General features: G+C 40.0%; 1 protein-coding gene across 2 annotated transcripts in view; it reads left to right on the top strand.

Moving 5' to 3' along the window:
• The window catches only part of lancl2 (LanC lantibiotic synthetase component C-like 2 (bacterial)), an 86055-nt gene that overhangs the window by 62228 nt on the left and 4266 nt on the right, over positions 1-19561 (top strand). For both annotated transcript variants that reach the window (XM_059638091.1, XM_048563522.2), the window contains 4 exons: positions 3923-4069; positions 5122-5304; positions 12400-12576; positions 18133-18205. In XM_059638091.1, coding sequence (XP_059494074.1) covers positions 3923-4069; positions 5122-5304; positions 12400-12576; positions 18133-18205 — 580 coding nt within the window. The remainder of the gene's footprint in view (positions 1-3922; positions 4070-5121; positions 5305-12399; positions 12577-18132; positions 18206-19561) is intronic.

The following is a 19561-nucleotide window of genomic DNA, read 5'->3' on the forward strand; positions in this document are numbered from 1 at the left end:
GAGGTGTAGCACTTCCTGCGGTTGCAGGGAAATGTGCTGGGTGTGGTGCGGCGAGAGGGGAGTGTGGAGCGGATAAGGGAGTCACGGAGAGAGTGGTCCCTCCGGGAAGAAGACAAGGGTGGGGACGGAAAAATGTCTTTGGTGGTGGGGTCAGATTTTAGCTCCACACCTTATCTCAGGAACTACAGATGCTGGAGAATCCATTATCTCTGTTTGAGGAGCAGATGACATTCAGCTCTACATCTTGTTATCTCTGATCCTCAAACAGTATAATTTGAAAAGAACTGATATGTTAAATGTTATACTGACGTGGAGTACTGCATTGTTGGAAAACTGTTTTTCCTTTTAATGAGATGAGACCCTGTTTACTTTTTCAGTTGAAAGTTATAGACCTTGTATTGCAATTTAGTTTTACTAGGCTAATAGCGTGAATTAGCCTTTTGAGGAAAGGCTAAAAAGGCTAGCTATGTGATCGCTGGAGTTTCGAAGGTTCAGAAGTGACGAAATTGAAACATGATCCTGAGGGGATTGAACCAAATGGATGTTGGGAGAGTCTAGAGCAAGGGGTCATGATTTAAAAATAAGGGGTGCTCATTTAAAATAGATGAGGAAACATTTTTTCTGAGGACTGCAAATCTTCGGAATTCCTTTCTTCAAAAGGAAACCTTTAAATATTTTTAAGACAGAGGTAGATAGGCTGTTGAAAAGAATGAAAGATTATTAGGGATATGTAGGAATGTAGAATTGAGGTTAAAATTGGATCAGCAATGACCTTATTGAATGGTTCCAAGGCACGAATGATCTATTCTTGCTGTTTGTTCATATCTTCATGATTTGAAGAAAATCTGGAAGCTCTCCCAAGGTTCTGGCCATCATGCAGTTTCAATGAATACCATCAAAGTTAAATTAATTTAGCCATTCATTTGGAATTGCTGTTTGTGATCACTGTACAGTATTGGGTGTAATGTATTACTTGGTAACATTAGTGACAAAAATAATCCAGTCCTGGGTGTTCTAATTAAAAGGTGTCACAGTGGGCAATTTTTCTTGTTCAACTGCATTTAAAGGAAGAAAACGGCATAAGTGGCTAATCAGTTCTCCTCTGCTTTGTGAATGGACCAGAATGAAGGCATGTGACATCCATTTGCAGTTGGTCTCTGTAGTGCTGATTTGTTTGTGTTAAAGCCATGTTAGATGTTGGACTTGGATGATGCTGTAACACCAGTGCAGTGTTGTTCCTTGGCATTAAAAAATTATGAAAGCTGTTGTACAATCACATTTTTTGTGGAAGAAAACACGTTGAGTACATTTTGTAATGCCTCTTTCCTGTACTTTAAATAATTGATTGAATAATTCAGTCTCAACTTTATATGCTCTTCAACCCTTGATTTCTCATACGTGAGAGAAACCATTTTGCTCCTCTCATTTACATTCATCTGTCAAAAACATTTCCAGGGGCTCTGTTGTGTTATCTAACTGTTTCAAAATTTCCCACAGTTATTACTATCCTAAAGTTCTAAGATCACATTTTTGGTATCTCCTTTCTAGACTTAAGACTTTCTCCCTAAATTGATCCTTTTGACATGGTATTAGCCTTGTCACTCTCTTCTGCACAAAGTATCTACCTTGTGTCTTAGCATCTGAATTTGAATTTGCCAATGTGTATCCTGGTCACTAAATCTATCTATTTATTCTATTGCTTAAGATTATACTGGATTGTTGATTGCTATTTGGCATTGCCTGTACATATTTAACATCACATTTATTCTACAAGTGAGGTTAGAGAAATGTAGTCATCACATTTCTTCTATTTCATGCTTTAATTGTCCATTTAAATTTTATCTCCCATTCTGTCTACATGCATATTTTGTTTAACACTTTTTTCTATAATTTCTGAGCTAGCTTCAGTATTCCATCTAGCTTGACACAATGATGCATTCAAATTTGCAATGTCATTTTAACTCTGTCATTTAACTTCCCAAAAAAAGCATTTAAGTACCATGCCTGTTGTCAACCAATGCCCTGTCAAATTTGATTTCTTTTAATTGTATTTATTGATCTGAGCTAATTTTTTATTTTATCCATTCCAATTTTTGCCTCGACTCTTCACAGCTGACTCTTCACAGCTTAAGCTATCAGCCTTTCATTGGAACTTTACCAAATGCCTTTCAGAAGTTTAATGTTGTTAAATACAGAATGTCAAGGAGCTCCTTGAAGTCTATTTGACTTGTCACTACTCAAAAAATGCAGGAGATTGATCAGGAAGATGTTTCCTCTTCAAAAGACAAGCTAACTGCTATCTATTAGGTGCTGAAATTTATTTGTATAATCAAGTGCATGTCTGTTAGGTCATTCTATTAATTATGCTTGAATTTTAAAGTGTTCTCATGTCTGACTGGTCACCCCATTTTTGGAATATAGGAACCACATTAGCATATTTGCGATCTGCTGATACATTTCTAGTGATCGACTTCATAATTGTCAAGGGCTTACAAAGTTCGCTGTTAATTTACTGTGATCGTATACAATTACAATGTTCTTTGGATTTGTACCTCATAGCCTTGCCATTTTAAAATTATGTTTGTGTGCTTTCTTCACTACTTGTAAATGTTGGACCACTGTCCAAGATATTGATAGATTAGGTGAATGGGCAAAGCTGTGGCAGTTGGATTTTAATATAAGCAAGAGTGAGGTGATTCATTTCAAACCAATAAAAATAAATCAGGATTTTTTTTTTGAGAAAGCACGAAGCTAAATACAGCAGATGTCCAACAAAGTTTGTGGATTCAGATGCATAGCTCTTTAAAATGCCACGAACAGATGAAAAAAAGTCAAAAATTCTAATGCAGTGCTGGCCTTCATATCAAAAGGGCTGGCGTGTAGGGATGCAGATGTTATTCAAACCCTAGTTGGACCCCAATGGAGCACTATAGGCCGATCTGGGCACCACAACTTAGCAAGGATGTTTTGGCCCTGGTGGCTGTTCAATGCAGGTGAACAAGGATGAGATCTAGACTTCAGGGTTATATTTTGTGAGGAAAGATTAGACAAATTAGGACTTTATTCATTAAATTTAGAAATGTAAGTGATGTTCTAATTGAGATCTTAGTATACTAATGGGGAAAGTTGGGCTAGATAAAGATAAACTATTTCCCCAGTCGAAGTTCTAGAATCCGGAAGCGCAGGCTAAGAATTAGGACCAGACCATTGACGAGAGATGTTACATGCAAAGAGTAATGAAGGTTTGGAATACTCTTCCTCAAATGGTAGTTGACGGTAATTCAATTTTTAATTTTAAATTGGAGACACAAATTTTTATTAAGCTGGATATGGGCCTAATGCAGGTGTACGGAGTTAGGTCACAGAGTGATCATGATCTTATTAAGTGATAGAACCAGCTAAAAGGACTGAATAGTCTATTCCTGGTCCCATGTTTCTATGTCTCAGTCACCTCTTTTGTGCTTCGAAATCACAAACATTTAATTTATAATTTGCATTCTCATTTATAAGTGATAGTCTCTACCAGCTCTTTTACACAATGGCATTGCCTGTCAAGATATTGCACAATGGTTCAATGTCGTGAATCAGTTGCCTACAAAATTAGACACAAAGTTGCATTGTGTTTAAAGTCCTTTCTTTAATAAAAATGGGTAACATTCATTGTAATTATAGCTTCCTAGGACCTTGTGAATCTCATTTATAGAAATTGATGACTTAAACATATGTTGCATGTATTTTCTTTTGAAATAAATGTTTAATTGATTTATTAAAACATAATTAATAAAGCAAGGAGTATGACTGTACTTTATAAATGATTTGTTAACGAGAGAACTTCACATTCATCTTTGTAACAATTGTAGAATTTTTGAACCAAAATATTTTTTCTGATTTCTCCTTCCACCTACACTAATCTATCAAACAGGTAGTTAATGCCATTATCGAATCTGGCAAGAATCTATCCAAGGAAGAACGCAAAACTGAACGCTGTCCTCTTCTGTATCAATGGCACAAAAAACAGTATGTTGGAGCAGCTCATGGCCTGGCAGGGATCTACTATATGCTAATGCAGGTTGGTTTCAGATGTCAACTTTATTTGATTTCCCACCAAGTACAGCTTCAATGTGCCTGAAAAGGTTGGGATATGAAATCTAATCTAAGAGAATTTTCAATGCATGTGCCAAGAGCTCAGTTTCTGTCCAACATTCTCTCTGGCACTGAAATGTAATATTCAAAGTACAGAGTTTCATTTGTTCTGTCCTTGATTATTATTGGAAGTTTACTTGCTTTCAATGGTTTTCATTTCTCTCACTCTCTCACTCACTCTCAATCCCATTTTTTGTTTCAATTTCCATGCATAATTCTACTTAGAATATCTGGCTCAAACTTGCAGTTCCTGGTTTGGCCCATGCTTGCCTCAGTTGAATTCTTCAACCTGCTTGAAGGTGACGTTGTTAGTTACCCTTTTTCGCAAAGGTTCCATATCACCTGTAGTGGCAAACTGTTTTGGTTTTTCCATTATTGCACACTTCAAAAACCCAGAGAATGTCTGTGGGCAAGTGTAGTAATAATGCCTTTTATTTGTCGCTGACCCCAAAATTTGGGCTGATTATAATCTCCTTGTTACTGAACGTTCACCCACAACCTAATACAACCTTTTCAGTCAGAGTGCTACCATTTCTGCTAATTCTTTAGCATACCAATTGAACGTGATGGGATGAAGTATTGCTTCACCACAAAAGTAAATATACTAAGACTGTAGTTGTGACATACATTCTTTGCCTATATTGTAAAAATTCTAAAATTACAAATGTTAGAAATATTTGGCAGGTCCATTAGTAACTGTAAGTGAAGTATACATGAATATCTATAAGGTCTCAATTACTCTGGTTTCGACTTAGAATGTGAAGCCGATTCCATAATGCTATCCTGAATTGCTGATAGGAAAATCTAGAGCTGAACCCACTATCCTGCATTTTCCTTACACCATCTTTTGCTGTTTGTTTTATTTTTCTTTTATTGTTGTAGGTATAGTCATCTAACCTCTATTATACTAAAATGATACTCCATTTTATAAATTTTGAATGAAATTTTCTATATTTTGAAAGCTTGTTTGTGTTCCAGCCAGGCTCAAAGTTGGAGCAGGAGACCCTCATGGAGCTAGTAAAACCCAGTGTGGACTATGTGCGACACAAAAAGTTTAGGTCTGGAAACTACCCTTCATCATTAAGCAATGAAACTGACAGACTGGTCCACTGGTGCCATGGTGCTCCTGGTGTTATACACATGTTGATTCAGTCTTACAAAGTGAGTATTTGAATTACAAGACAATTTTACTTTTTCTAGCTATGATTTATTATCATAGATGCTTTTGTAATGTAATTATGGCTAACGCCATCTGGGTCCGATCATCAAAGTGGGTTTAAATTGAGAGATGGGTATAAGGACTCTATGGAAGTCCTTAACTGTGCACATACAGAAATTGACTAAGAAGTTTACACTCAGTGGGCTAATTTCTGCTATGAGAACCCTCTGCAAGTATCCTTGATACTGAAATTAATGACTGAGATTTGGATCAAATACTTTGGACTTATTTGGATGCGTAGCTCAACCAGTTTTACATTAGTTAATATCTGAAATAGCTTGATGATTAGCCAGTACAATTGAACTGAGCACTATAACAGTAAGATTTTCAGAAATAGGAACAAGAGTAGGCTGTTCAGCCCCTTGAGCCTGCTCTACCATTCGCTAGGACTGTGGTTGATCTGACATTCCCTACGTGCACTTTAATGTCCTTTCCCCATAATCCCTGATTACCCTCTTGATCAAAAATCTCTCTATCTCAGTCTAAAATATACAAAAATGATTCTGCCCCCACAGTTCTCTAGAGCAAGGAGTTCCAAAGACTGTTAACCATCTGAGAGAAGAAATTTCTCCTTATTTCAGTCTTAAATTGATACTGTTTATTTTGAGACTCTGTCCTCTGGTCCTAAACCATCCCATGAGGGGAAACATCATCTTAGCATTTATCTTGTCAAGCCCCTTGAGAATCCTATATGTCTAAATGAGATCACTTGTTGTTCTTCTAAACTCCAGTGAGCAGAGTTCCGACCTGTTTAGCCTTTGCTCATTAGACAATCCCTCCATAGCAGGGATCATCCTGGTGAACCTTCTGTGAACTGCCCCCAATAAAATGATACTCTTCCTTAAATAAGGAGACCAAAACTGCTACCAGTGCCCCCAGAATCAGTCCTGAGTCTTGCCAGCTGAACAACCATGCAACTGGTCCATGATTGTCCACTCACAAACTGACTTGAACCTGCTCAATTCAGGTAAGTTATTAGTGAGCCTCTTTGATTCTGCTGTGCTTGCTGAGCTCACTCTGGAGAGATTCCATTGATCCATCCCTGGTAGTTCCATCGGGGTGTAGGAAGATTTGCAGGCTTGGATAAAACAAGAATAGAAATTTCAATCAAGTGAGGCTTCCTCCAGGCTCAGGGAGGCATGCCAGGAGCCTGTTTTTTTATTTCCGTTGCCACTGGACAGAAGATCTGGCCCAATTGATTTTTATCCCTCAAAGCTCATATTCACGTTCATCAGCTAGATGACGAAGTGGAAGAAGATACAGATGATGCTAAGTTTCTGGAGCAAACTAAGCATGTATTTTGGTAGCTCTTTAGATTAACACAATGTTATTCATAGTAATTTTCTTTTATTCATTTGTGGGATGTGGGTGTTTCTGGCTGGCTAGCATTTATTGCCCGTAACTAGTTGCCATTGGGAAGGTGGTGATGAGCTGCTTTCTTGAACTGCTACAATCTGCCTGCTGCGGGCTGATTCACAATGCCATTTTGACCCAGCAACAGTTGAGGAATGGTGATATATTTCCAAGTTAGGACAGTGAGTGGCTTGGATTGGGAACTTGAAGGTGGTGGTGTTCCCATATATCTGCTGCCCTTGTCCTTCTGGATTGAAGTGGTTGTGGGTTTGGAAGGTGCTGTCTAAGGATCTTTGATGAATTTTTGTAGTGCATCTTGTAGATAGTACACACAGCTGCTACTGAGCATTGGTGTTGCAGGGAGTGACTGCTTGTGGATGTGGTGGGCTGCTTTGTGGTTTTGATGGTGTAAAATTTCTTCAGTATTGTTGGGGTGCACTCATCCAGGCAAGTGGGAAGTATTCCATCACACTTCTGGCTTGTGCTTTGTAGATGGTGTACAATCTTTGAGGAGTCAGGAGGTGAGTTACTCATCACAGCGTTCCTAACTGTTGTAGTTCCTGCTGTTGTAGCCACCGTGTTTATGTAATGAGTCCAGTTGTGTTTCTGGTCAGTGATAACCGTGAGGATGTTCATAGTTGGAGATTCAACGATGGTCTCACCATTGAATGCCAAGAGGCAGTGGTTAGATTGTCCGTCTTTTATTGGTGATGGTCATGGCCTGGCATTTGTGTGGCATGGATGTTACTTGCCAGTTGTCAGCCCAAGCCTGGATATTGTCCAAATCTTGCTGCATTTGAACGTGGACAGCTCCAGTATCTGAGTAGTCACAAATGGTGCTGAGCATTGTGCAATCATCCCCACTTCTGACCTTATGATGTAGGGAAGGGCATTGATGAAGCAGCTGAAGATGATTTGGCCTAGGACACTACCCTGAGGAACTCCTGCAGAGATGTCCTGGAGTTGGGATGACTGACCTGCAACAACCATGACCATGTTCCTATGTGTCATGTATGACTCCGGCCACCAAAGAGTTTGCCCCCTGATGCCAATTGATTCGAGTTTTGCTAGGGCTCCTTGATTCAACACACTGTTGAATGCAGCCTTGATGTCAAGAACTATCACTCTTGCCTCACCTCTAGAATTCAGCTCTTTTGTCCATGTATGACATAATTAATGCTTTTCCCAATCCATCCTCTACAATTTGGCTCAATTGCTGTAAGCCCACACAATTAGATGTTGCCTAATATATATTCACTTTCTTTCACACTCAACGTTGCTGATTTCTTCAGTCAGTGTGCTGGTAAGGAAGGGATTCAAGGTGAGCTGTTTTATTTTGTCTGAAACCTGGTGCACCTGCAATAGGGTTGAGATCAAAGTGAGTGATTTACATTGTTATTCTCCTGAATGTGGTATCTAGCATCATTGTAAATGACATTGCTAGAAATGATGATGTGGACTGTTGTAACTGAATACAAATTTTCAAAAAGAAAGTTTTCTTTTATTGAAAATATTCTGCATGTTAGAGCAGTATCTTCTGTGGATCAAGGTGTACAAGGTGACACTACTTTTTTGGTTATTAAATATTATTCTCCCATTTAGAAGCCAGTCTCAATTTTTTACCCAGCAATGCATGTTTTGCTTCCATATGTTGTAAGCTGCTACATGGGATCCAACAGGTGATATAAACTGTGTTGCTAAGAAGATACATGTGAGTTTTAAGAACAGAACCAACTATGTGGCATGATAAGCGACAACCTGAAATAGGATCTGAAGCAAAATTAATAAAAGTATGAAATTATAGCTCAAGAAGTAAAAAGCTACATGATATGAAATTCGCTAAATAACAGGAAATAGTGGCACTTAATGGATTTCTTTTATGGCCTTGAAGGGTTCTAGTGGAGATCCACAGGGATTGGAGTTAGGACCTTTTCTTTTTCCAATATGTTAGTGTCTAGACCTCTGTATACAGAGTGCCATTTCAAAATTTATGAATGATCTGAAACTGGGAGCATTGTGAATAGTGAGGAGGTTAGTGTAAAACTGCAGCAGGATAGACAAGTTGGGCAGATTTGTTGTTGCAAGTAAATGCGAAGTGATTCATTATTTTAGGAAGAAGACAAGCAATGTAAAATGAAGGGTACAGTTCTAAAGTGTTGCAGGAGCAGCGATAACCGAGCATATAGGAGCATTACTTGTTGAACATGGCAGGAAAGGGTTGAGGGAGTAGTTAATAAAACATTCATTATCCATTGCTTAATAGCATGCAAGCGATTTTAAGAGTGATACACTTTAAATAAGATCATTTGAAATGAAAACATTCTGATGAGTATCACCTGTGTCACGTTTAGTCAGTCTGATAGACCAGTGAATAGGTCTTGAGAAAAATGAGTTAAAAAGGAACTTACTTCAGGCAGTGGCTCCAGAAGCTCGGCAAGATGGATCCAAATTAGCTTACTGGTAGGAGATGGAGGCCAGTATCCAGTGGTGTACCACGAGGATCAGAGCTGGGACTGTTACTGTTTGTCATCTATACCACTTATCATCCCCTCCACATTGTTATATAAATAACATTTGCAGATGACACAAAAATTGACCAGATGGTTAATAGTGATGAAGAAGTCTTAGGATATAAATGGGTTATATCCTGTTTATATAGAATGGGCAGATCAGTTGCGGATAGAATTTAACTCTAAGTGTGAGGTGACGTACTTCGAAGGAAGTAACCAGACAAGGGAGTACTCAGTGACCGGCAGGACATGAGGAAGCTCAGAGCAACAGAGGGATCATGAGGGTTCTTGTCCACAGATTCCTGAAGGTGACAAGACCAACTAATAGGTTGATTAAGAAGGCATACAGGGCACTTACGTTTATCAGTCATGGCATAGATTATGAGAGTACAGAAGTTATGTTGGCGCTGGGACTTTGCTTAGCCACAGCTGGAATTCTGTGTGCAGTTCTGATCACCATACAATGAGAAGGATGTGTTTGCAATGGAAGAGGTGCAGAGGAGATTCACCAGGATATTACCTGAGCTGGAGCATTTCAGCTGTATTGATAGGTTGGATAGGCTCAGATTGTTTCCTTTAGAGCAGAGAAGGCTGAGGGGGCATCCGTATTGAACTGCACAAAATTGATGGGTATTGATAAGGTGGATAGGATGCAGCTGTTGCTCTTTGAAGGATCAGGAACAAGGGGTCATAATTTTAAGGTGCAAGGCAGGTGATATAGACAACATTTTAAGGAAAAATATTTCCAGAGGGTGGTGAGAATCTGGAATGCACTCCCTGAGAGGGTGGCAAAGGCTGGACACCTCATAACCGTTTAAACAGTATGTGGATGAGCATTTAAATGGCATAACATTAAATGCTGTGAGCCATGTACAGGAAAATAAGTGTAGATACAGAATTGATGAGCTGAAGAGCCTCTTCTCTGTTCATTGATTCTTGACAGTGATATCTGGAAAGTTCACGTATTTTTAGGCTGTGATGCAAATCGGAGAGGAGTGTTTAAGGGGGATGAAAGGATTATGCAAGGCACAACGACTGGAAAACATGCGTAAGGCAGATTCAAGACAATGTGGACGGACAGTGTAAAGATGTGGACTGGTCTCTGAGACAAGGAGCAAAAACAACAAAGAATAGAAGACTGAAAAAGGATTGTTTATAATTTGGCCAACCCTTAGAATGAGAATAATTGAAAGGCAAGACTTGAGTGCAGGAGCAAAAAGGTTGTCTTAAATTTGTGCAAAGGACTAGTTCAGCCTCTACTGCAATATTGTTCCCTGTTCTCGAGGCATGACACTCTTCTATAAGTGCAAAAGCATTGGAGAGTGTGTAGAAAGGATTCAATAAAGTTATTTGAGGGAATAAGGAACTTCAATTCCATAGAATACATAAATTAGCATTCTCTCTCTTCCTTGAAGAATACCATGCTGAACGTAGTATTTCGTGTAGGGGTTTTTGTGTATGTCAAATAATGTTGGTTGAGTGAATTTGTGAATCGATATACGGAATCGTCCCAATATTCTATTTATGAATGTGGTTTCGTTATCAGATTATGGGATGCTGTCAGTGCACAAAATGTGAAAAACTGAAATTATTCACTTCTTTGAATTGGCAGGAAAGCTTGTTGTTTATGGTGGGGTCATGCTTGAAAGTGAAAAAGCATTTCTGATCCAGAGTTGGATTCTAATGATACCACAGTCAAAGTGAATTAGAAAACATTCAGTGAACTCTGCATTACCAATGGCCTGTGCCTTTGTCCCCTCAGGAACATCAACACAATGCACGTCGGTATGGCTAGCTCTCCTCCCTTCAGTGGTCCACTTTATAGTCCTGGATTATTGCTATAATTTTGTAATAAGTCTTCCTGTCACACAATGCTGGTCTGCTTGAAAAAAATTGTCTGCCAGAATGATTGTAGGTAATGTAAGATGTCAGTCTTGTTTGTCATGCTTTAATGGGAAGTCCCAAAAAGATAAACCAAGTAAAACTGCTGGTGTTTTAATAGTTTCTGAATTCAGTTGGCATCACTACTCTTGCTTTATCAACATCCCAGTCATTTTGATGTAACATTAGCAAATAACATAATCCCTGCTATTCTTTGTGACCATTCTCTAAATTCTTTCCCTCTTTGGGCACTAATTATGATGTTGAAATCAATGAGAGATTCTTCTCCATTATTTTGATCAATGTGTTATATATACAGTGTAAAAACATACTTTATATTGCTGATCTTGGCATTGTCTTTTCCAAGTTTTCCGTTGACAGGACTGTTATACAGTGTTTTAGCTTTTATTAATAGAGGGTTCTTCCAGAACCAAGAGGTTATGGTGAAGCTGTACAAAACTCTGGTGCGGCCGCACTTGGAGTATTGTGTACAGTTCTGGTCACCGCATTATAAGAAGGATGTGGAAGCTTTGGAAAGGGTGCAGAAGAGATTTACTAGGATGTTGCCTGGTATGGAGGGAAGGTCCTACGAGGAAAGGCTGAGGGACTTGAGGCTGTTTTCGTTAGAGAGAAGGTTGAGAGGTGACTTAATTGAAACATATGAAATAATCAGGAGGATAGATAGGGTGGATAGGGAGAGCCTTTTTCCTAGGATGGTGACGGCGAGCATGAGGGGGCATAGCTTTAAATTGAGGGGTGAAAGATATGGGACAGATGCCAGAGGTAGTTTCTTTACTCAGAGTAGTAAGGGAATGGAACACTTTGCCTGCAATGGTAGTAGATTCGCCAACTTTAGGTACATTAAGTCGTCATTGGATAAGCATATGGACGTACATGGAATAGTGTAGGTTAAATGGGCTTGAGATCGGTATGACAGGTCAGCACAACATCGAGGGCCGAAGGGCCTGTACTGTGCTGTTATGTTCTATGTTCTATAAAACACTTCAGTTGTGGTTAAAGGTATCATTATACAAATAATTCAATATGCTGCGTCACATTTAATATGAATTACTGGTGTTATGACATTCTTCAAAGTGGTGATCACCCACTTCTGGATCAACAACTCACTGTGTAATTGGTGTGTAAGTCAACTACTTTTTTTTTGGAAGCATCCTTGAAGACTTCTAAAGTCTACTTATGTATTGCGAACCATAGCATTTGACATTCACTATGTGATTTTTGTTAAAGTTGAAATTGAATTTAAAATCTTTATTTTTACTTTTTTGTACATAGACTTTTAAAGAAGAAAAGTATTTGAGAGATGCAGTGGAGTGTAGTGATGTTATCTGGCAGCGAGGGCTGCTGCGGAAGGGTTATGGTATCTGCCACGGAACTGCAGGCAACGGATACGCTTTCCTCTCTCTATACAAGTTGACTCGTGATAAAAAGTACCTGTACAGAGCTTGTAAGGTAAGATGAAAAGTAATTACCATCCACAATGCAAAGATTATATTATTTTTATAAAAAGCAAAATACTGCAAATCCTGGAAATCTGAAATGTAAAGAGAAAATACTAGAGAAAGCAACAGGTTGGCAGCATCTGTGGAGAGAAAAAGAACAGTGAACTTTACAAATCTGATTTGGTTCCTCTTCATATTCTTTGAGTTTGTTTTTTGAAATTAACTGACCCCCCTGCCTAAGTTAACTCAGTTGACTAGACCCCTGGTTTGTGATGCAGAATGACGCCAACAGCATGCGTTTAATTCCCACACCAGCTAAGGTTACAATGAAGGATTTTTCTTTTCAAATTCCCCCTCTTATCGGAGGCATGGTGATGATTGGGTTAAACCACCACCATTTCTCTCTCTCTCTCTCTCTCTCTCGCGCTCTCTCTCTCTCTCTCTCTCTCTCTCGCTCTCGCTCTCGCGCTCTCTCGCTCTCGCGCTCTCTCGCGCTCTCTCGCGCTCTCTCGCTCTGTCTGCCTCTCCCTAACTAGAGAGCAGCCCTTTGGCCTGGTAAGACATGGCGATTTTACCTTACCTTACATTAACTTGGAGAACCTCCCAAAGCACTTCACTCTTTTATTTCTTGAAATGTCTCATTATGTGAGGATGCTAATATGATATCAGCAAGGGAAAAGGGAGGAGTACACCCAAGAAATATCTGCTTGCACAATTAACATTATTTTGCACCACAGTAGCTATCTAGACAACTGAGCTAAGTGATACATGCGAGCCCTTCAAAGTTGTATCATGAAACAAAAATGGATGCTTAGACAAGGAAGAACATAAAAGAACGAGTGGCTAAACGTTGGATCAAGGTGTTGTAGAGGGCCTTAAAGGAGAAACGGAGGATACAGAGGTTATGAAATGTGAGGAGTGAATTCCATTCTTTGGAACCTAGATAACACAGCATGGGTGTTTAAAGCTGTGGCGCTGTGGTGGAGCTTGAGAAGCAAGAGCTAGCCAAACAGATATTTCTGGGGAAACGGAAATGAATGTGGAGATTATGAAGATAGAGGGGAATGAGACTGTTAAATTGATAGCATTTGGTATTGATGAGTTAATATAGATCAACAGGAACATGCCTGATTGGATTATCATTGGGATTCAAAATAGCTATTACTTGAGTCGATAACAAAGGATGGGTATCTGAACACCTTAAATTTTCAGTGAATCAGTGAGAGCTAGCATAGATTCATGAGAGGTAAGTCACGCTTGACAACCTCATTGAATTTTTTAAAGAGGTGACTAACGCATGCACAGGGGAATGTCTATGGATGTTGTTTCGTATGGATTTCCAGAAGGCATTTGATAAAGTTCCACATAAGACACTGTTAACTAAGAGAGAAGCCCACGGAATTGAGGACAAATTACTGACATAGCTGGGAAATTGGCGTCCCACAAGGATCTGAGTTAGAGCTTCAATTATTCATGTTGCTAGTTATAACTTGGATAATGGCAGAGAAAGGCATATATTCAGATTTGCTGATGACGTGAAGTTGGGTAGTGTTGTAACATTGTACATAATAGTCTGTCAATCTCTCTCTCTAATTTTATGCTGAGTGAATGGGCAAAACTGTGGCAGGTGGACTTTGGGTAAGCAGGTATAAGAATGTAAGAAGGATAAATCAGGGTATTTTCTAGGGGTTCAGGTGCATAGATATTTTACATGTCACAAAACAGGTACAAAAAAAACCAAGAAAACTAATGGAATGCTGACCTTTGTATCTAGAGGGCTGAAAGGCATGTAGAAATTATGGTGCAGTTATACAAAACCCTGGATTAAGCCCACTTGGAATACTGTGAGCAGATCTGTGACGGCGGTCGGGGGAGGGGGGGAAACTGAGGGCAAACTATTGTGGAATATAAAAGCTGAGCATAAGAGCCTCTTTAAGTATAGAAGGAAGAGCAAGGTCAAAGTGAACAGGGACTTCTTAAAAAATGAATCTTAAGGGATAGTTATGGGGAATAAGGAAATGGCAGAGAAATTAAACAGAAATTTTACATCAGCTCTTGTGATAAAAGATATTTAAAATATCCCATTAATACTAAAGAGTGCAGGGGAGGAATTAAGTACATAAGAACTAGGAGCAGGAGTAGGCTATTAGGCTGTTCGGCCCTTCGAGCCTGCTCCGCCATTCAGTAAGATCATGGCTGATCTTTTCGTGGACTGAGATCCACTCACCCGTGTTCTCACCATATCCCTTAATTCCTTTATTGTTCAAAAAAAAATCGAGCCTTAAAAACGTTTACTGAAGTAGCATCATCTACTTCACTGGGCAAGGAATTCCATAGATTAACAACCCTCTGAGTGAAGAGGTTCCTTCTCAATTCAGTCCAAAATCTGCTCCCTCTAATCTTGAGGCTATGCCCTCTTGTCCTAGCTTCACCTGCCAGTGGGAACATCCTCTCTACTTCTAGCTTATCTATTCCCTTCATAATTTTATATGTTTCTATAAGATCCCTCCCTCAATCTTCTGAGTTCCAATGAATATAATCCCAGTCTATTCAGTAATCAACTCAGTACCATCACTAGAGAGGTAGTATAAGACAGACTAATGGTGCTAAAGGCAGATAAACCCCTGTCCCTGAAGACTTGCATCCGAAGATCGTAAAGAAGTAACAATAGAGATAGTGGATGCATTATAATTTTTCCAAAGTCTTTGGATTCTGGACAAGTACCAGAGGATTGGGAAACTGCCATTGTGATACCCGTATTCAAAAAGGGAGGGATTCGAAGTGTAGGTAATTATCGGCCAAATAGTCAAACAGTGGTTGTTAGAAAAATGTTGGAATTAATTATTAAGGAAGCAACAGCACATTTGGAAAATCATAACCGTATCAATCAGAGTCAGCATGGCTTCAAGGAAAGGAAATCATATTTGACTAATGTAAAGAAAGATATTTCATTGGAGGCACTTCAGAGAAAGTGCCCGAGATGATCCCTGGTATGAAGAGATTGTCTTCTGAGCAAGGGCTAAATAAATTTGGTCTCTCGTGACTGGAGTTTAAAAAAACAAAAGTTGATCCCATTGAAATATACAGAATCATTAAAATGCTTGACAAGATAATCCTGAGAGGATGTTTCCCCTCATGGGAGAGTCTAGGACGAGGGAGCATCGTCACCGAATAAAAGGGAGCCATTTTAAGACTAAGACGAGAAAATGTTTAGAGTCTTTAGAATTCCTTGCCAAAGAGAGCTATGGGGCAGAGTTCTTGTATATATTTAAGGGTGAGATAGATTATCGATCAGTAGGAGAATCAAGAATTACGAGAAAAAGTCAGGAAACCAGACATGGGGAATGGTGGAGCAGGCTTGTGTACAAATGGCCTATTCCTTTCTTATGGTCATACGACTGACTCCAAATCACAGACCATGCCATTTCAAGAAAATTTGGCTTGATTTTGTTATGGTCGTGCTTGTCTTCACAATCTACTCACCTTTTAGAGGATTCATCAAATGATCTGGATCATAGCTTCAACTGTCAGTCACTTCACTTACTTGCACTGTTACAGTACTCAGGACATTCCCACAATTGAGCAATATAAATGATATATAAAGACAATATGTAGTTTTCTCCCAGCTGCAATGGTAGCCATCACATTATGATACAAACATAGCTGAGGTGAACCCTCTGAAATCAATGACCATTGTAAATTGCAGTAGTGATCTGCACCAGGTAATCTCCAAACAGTAACGAGATCTACAAGTACTATGGTTAAAGAATTCTAGCTGGAATACAAAGAAAATGACAGCACTGGAACAGGCCTTTCAGCCCTCCAAGCCTTCACCGATCCAGATCCTCTACTTAAACCTGTTGCCTATTTTCCAAGGATCTGTATCCCTCTGCTCCCTGCCTATTCATGTATCTGTCTAGATACATCTTAAAAGATGCTATCGTGCCCACCCCTACCACCTCCCCTGGCAATGCATTCCAGGCACCCACGACCCTCTGTGTAAAGAACTTGCCACGCATATCTCCCTTGAACTTTTCCCCTCTCACCTTGAAATCATGACTCCTCGTAACTGAGTCCCCCACTCTGGGGGGGAAAAAGCTTCTTGCTATCCACCTTGTTTATACCTCTCATGATTTTGTAGATCTCAATCAGGTCTCCCCTCAACCTTCGCCTTTCTAATGAAAATAATCCTAATCTAGTCAACCTGTCTTCATAGCTAGCGCCCTCCATACCAGGCAATATCCTGATGAACCTCCTCTGCACCCTCTCCAAAGCATCCACATCCTTTTCGTAATATGGCGACCAGGACTATACGCAGTATTCCAAATGTGGTCGAACCAAAGTCCTATACAACTGCAACGTGACCTGCCAACTCTTGTACTCAATACCCCGTCCGATGAATGAAAGCATGCCGTACGCCTTCTTGACCACTATCGACCTGTGTTGCCGCCTTCAGGATACAATGGACCTGAGCACCCAGATCTCTCTGTGCATCAATTTTCCCCAGGGCTTTTCCATTTACCATATAGTTTGCTGTTGAATTGGATCTTCCAAAATGCATCACCTCACATTTGGCTGGATTGAACTCCATCTGCTGTTTCTCCACCTACCCCTCCAATCTATCGGTATTCTGTGGCATTCTCCGACAGTCCCCTTCACTATCTGCTACTCCACCAATCTTAGTGTCATCTGCAAACTTGCTAATCAGGCCATCTATACCTTCCGCCAGATCATTTATTTATATCACAAACAACAGTGGTCCCAACATGGATCCCTGTGGAACACCACCGGTCACAGTTCTTCATTTTGAGAAACTCCCTTCCACTACAAGTCTGTCTCCTGCTGCCCACCCAGTTCTCTGTCCATCTAGCTAGTACACCCTGGACCCCATGCAACTTCACTTTCACCATCTGCCTACCATGGGGAACCTTATTTATGCATTAGTTTTATTTGGGGATGGGGCATTCTTTGCAGGGTTTTTTTTAAAAAGGGAGGGGCACAGTGTAATAGCGTCACTTAACCAGCTTTGGGAATATTGGTTTAACTCACATCCTGGTAATTGATAGAACTTAACTTCTAATTCTAGATTTATGAATTGAATTTATTATGAAACAATGACCACAAAACACTTGCTGTTTGTTGTAAAACTCGTTTGGTTCACTGATGCCCCTCAGGAAAGAAAAACAAGTTATCCTTACTTAGTCTTCTCTATGCAACTGTACACACTCAGCAACGTGAGTGACTCTTAAACGGCCTGAAATATATCAAAATGCTTTGAAGTCTAAAGAAATTAAATGTAACAAACTAAGCAACTCACGAAAGCTCCTCCAACATCCTCTACAGCATTTCTTTTGCTAATGATTTTTGCTAGAAGATATTCTGCACAAAGATCAGTATGTCCTCAGTTTTGCTCCATAACTGTTTTAAAACCTACAAAGAAGAATAGGACAGTTGACAGTGCGTACATCTGCATTTATTATATTTTGTATTATGATAGTTCAATTCTTACTCGCCTTTCGTATTACAGATTGCAGAAAACAACTTCAATATTGCTTGATTTTTACAGTTTGCTGAATGGTGTTTGGATTATGGAACGCATGGATGTCGTATCCCCGATAGACCATATTCCTTGTTTGAAGGTAATGCACTGAGCTGTTTGTTGATTGACCAGAATGGTGACAAAACGCCTGAAAACTAACCTTCCAGCTCAGCGAGCAAACTCACATCCAGAATCTTTTACTATGTTAAACTTGAATTGGGCTATGTAATCTCAAGCAAAAAAATTTACTGATAGACAAAGGTGAAATGGGTAGCAGCATGAAGAGTATGAGGTGATGTATTTTGGGAGGTTGAATATGGAAAGATGGTATAAAAGACATGATAAGGTTGATGAGCAGAGAGTTTTTGATGTCTGTAGTTGCAAATCATTAAATGGGAAGGCAAGTTGATATGGTATTTAAAATGCTTATTGAATATTTTTGAAGTTATAATCAGAAGCATAGTTTGTGAAAATAAAGATCACCCAGGAATTAGCCAAACTTCTTTGGAGATATTGTGAACAATTCTTGCTCACAAATAATACTGAGGAGACTTACCAGATGTTATCAGGGATCTTTAATTGAGAATGATGTGGAGATGTCAGTGTTGAATTGGGGTCAACAAGGTCAGAAATTGACACTGTTATAGTCCAACAAGTTTGTGTGAAAACTCAAGCTTTCAGAGTGTTACTGTTCCTTAAGGTGTTAGTGAGAATATCAGACACCAAATTGATAAGTGAAAGATCACTTATCAAGTGGGGGGGGGGGGGGGGGGGGGGAGAGAGTGAGAGAGAGAGAGAGAGAGCACGCACAGGTTTGGGGAGAGAGAGAGAGAGCGTGCATGCAAGTTTGGGGAGGGGTGAAGAGAGCGAGTGCGCGGGTTTGGGGGTAGAGAGAGAGCGCGCGGGTTTGGGGGTAGAGAAAGAGTGCGTGCGGGTTTGGGGGTAGAGAAAAAGAGCGCGCGCGTGTTTGTGGGGAGAGAGAGTGCACGTGGGTTTGTGGGGGGAGAGAGAGAGCGTGCGCGGGTTTGTGGGGGGAGAGAGCGTGCGCGGGTTTGTGGGGAGAGAGAGAGAGCGCGCGCACGGGTTTGTGGGGAGAGAGAGAGAGTGCCCGCGTCCTCCCCCTCCCCCCAAACCCGGGAGAGGGAATGAAGTCTCTGATGGAGAAAGTGAAGTCACATGGGGTCCAGGTTGTGCTAGCTAGATGGATAAAAAAACTGGCTAGGAAACAGGAGACAGAGAGTAGTAGTGGAAAGGGATTTCCCAAATTGGAGACCTGTGACCAGTGGTGTTCCACAAGGATCTGTGCTGGGACCACTGTTGTTTGTGATATATGTAAATGATTTGGAGGAAGGTAAAGGTAGTCTGATCAGCAAGTTTGCAGATGACACGAAGATTGGTGGAGTAGTGATAGGGAGGGGACTGTCAGAGATTACAGCAGAATGTAGATAGATTGGAG

The sequence above is a fragment of the Stegostoma tigrinum genome, chromosome 2 (genome assembly GCF_030684315.1).
Source record: "Stegostoma tigrinum isolate sSteTig4 chromosome 2, sSteTig4.hap1, whole genome shotgun sequence".
In the NCBI taxonomy this organism is placed as follows: Eukaryota; Metazoa; Chordata; class Chondrichthyes; order Orectolobiformes; family Stegostomatidae; genus Stegostoma; species Stegostoma tigrinum.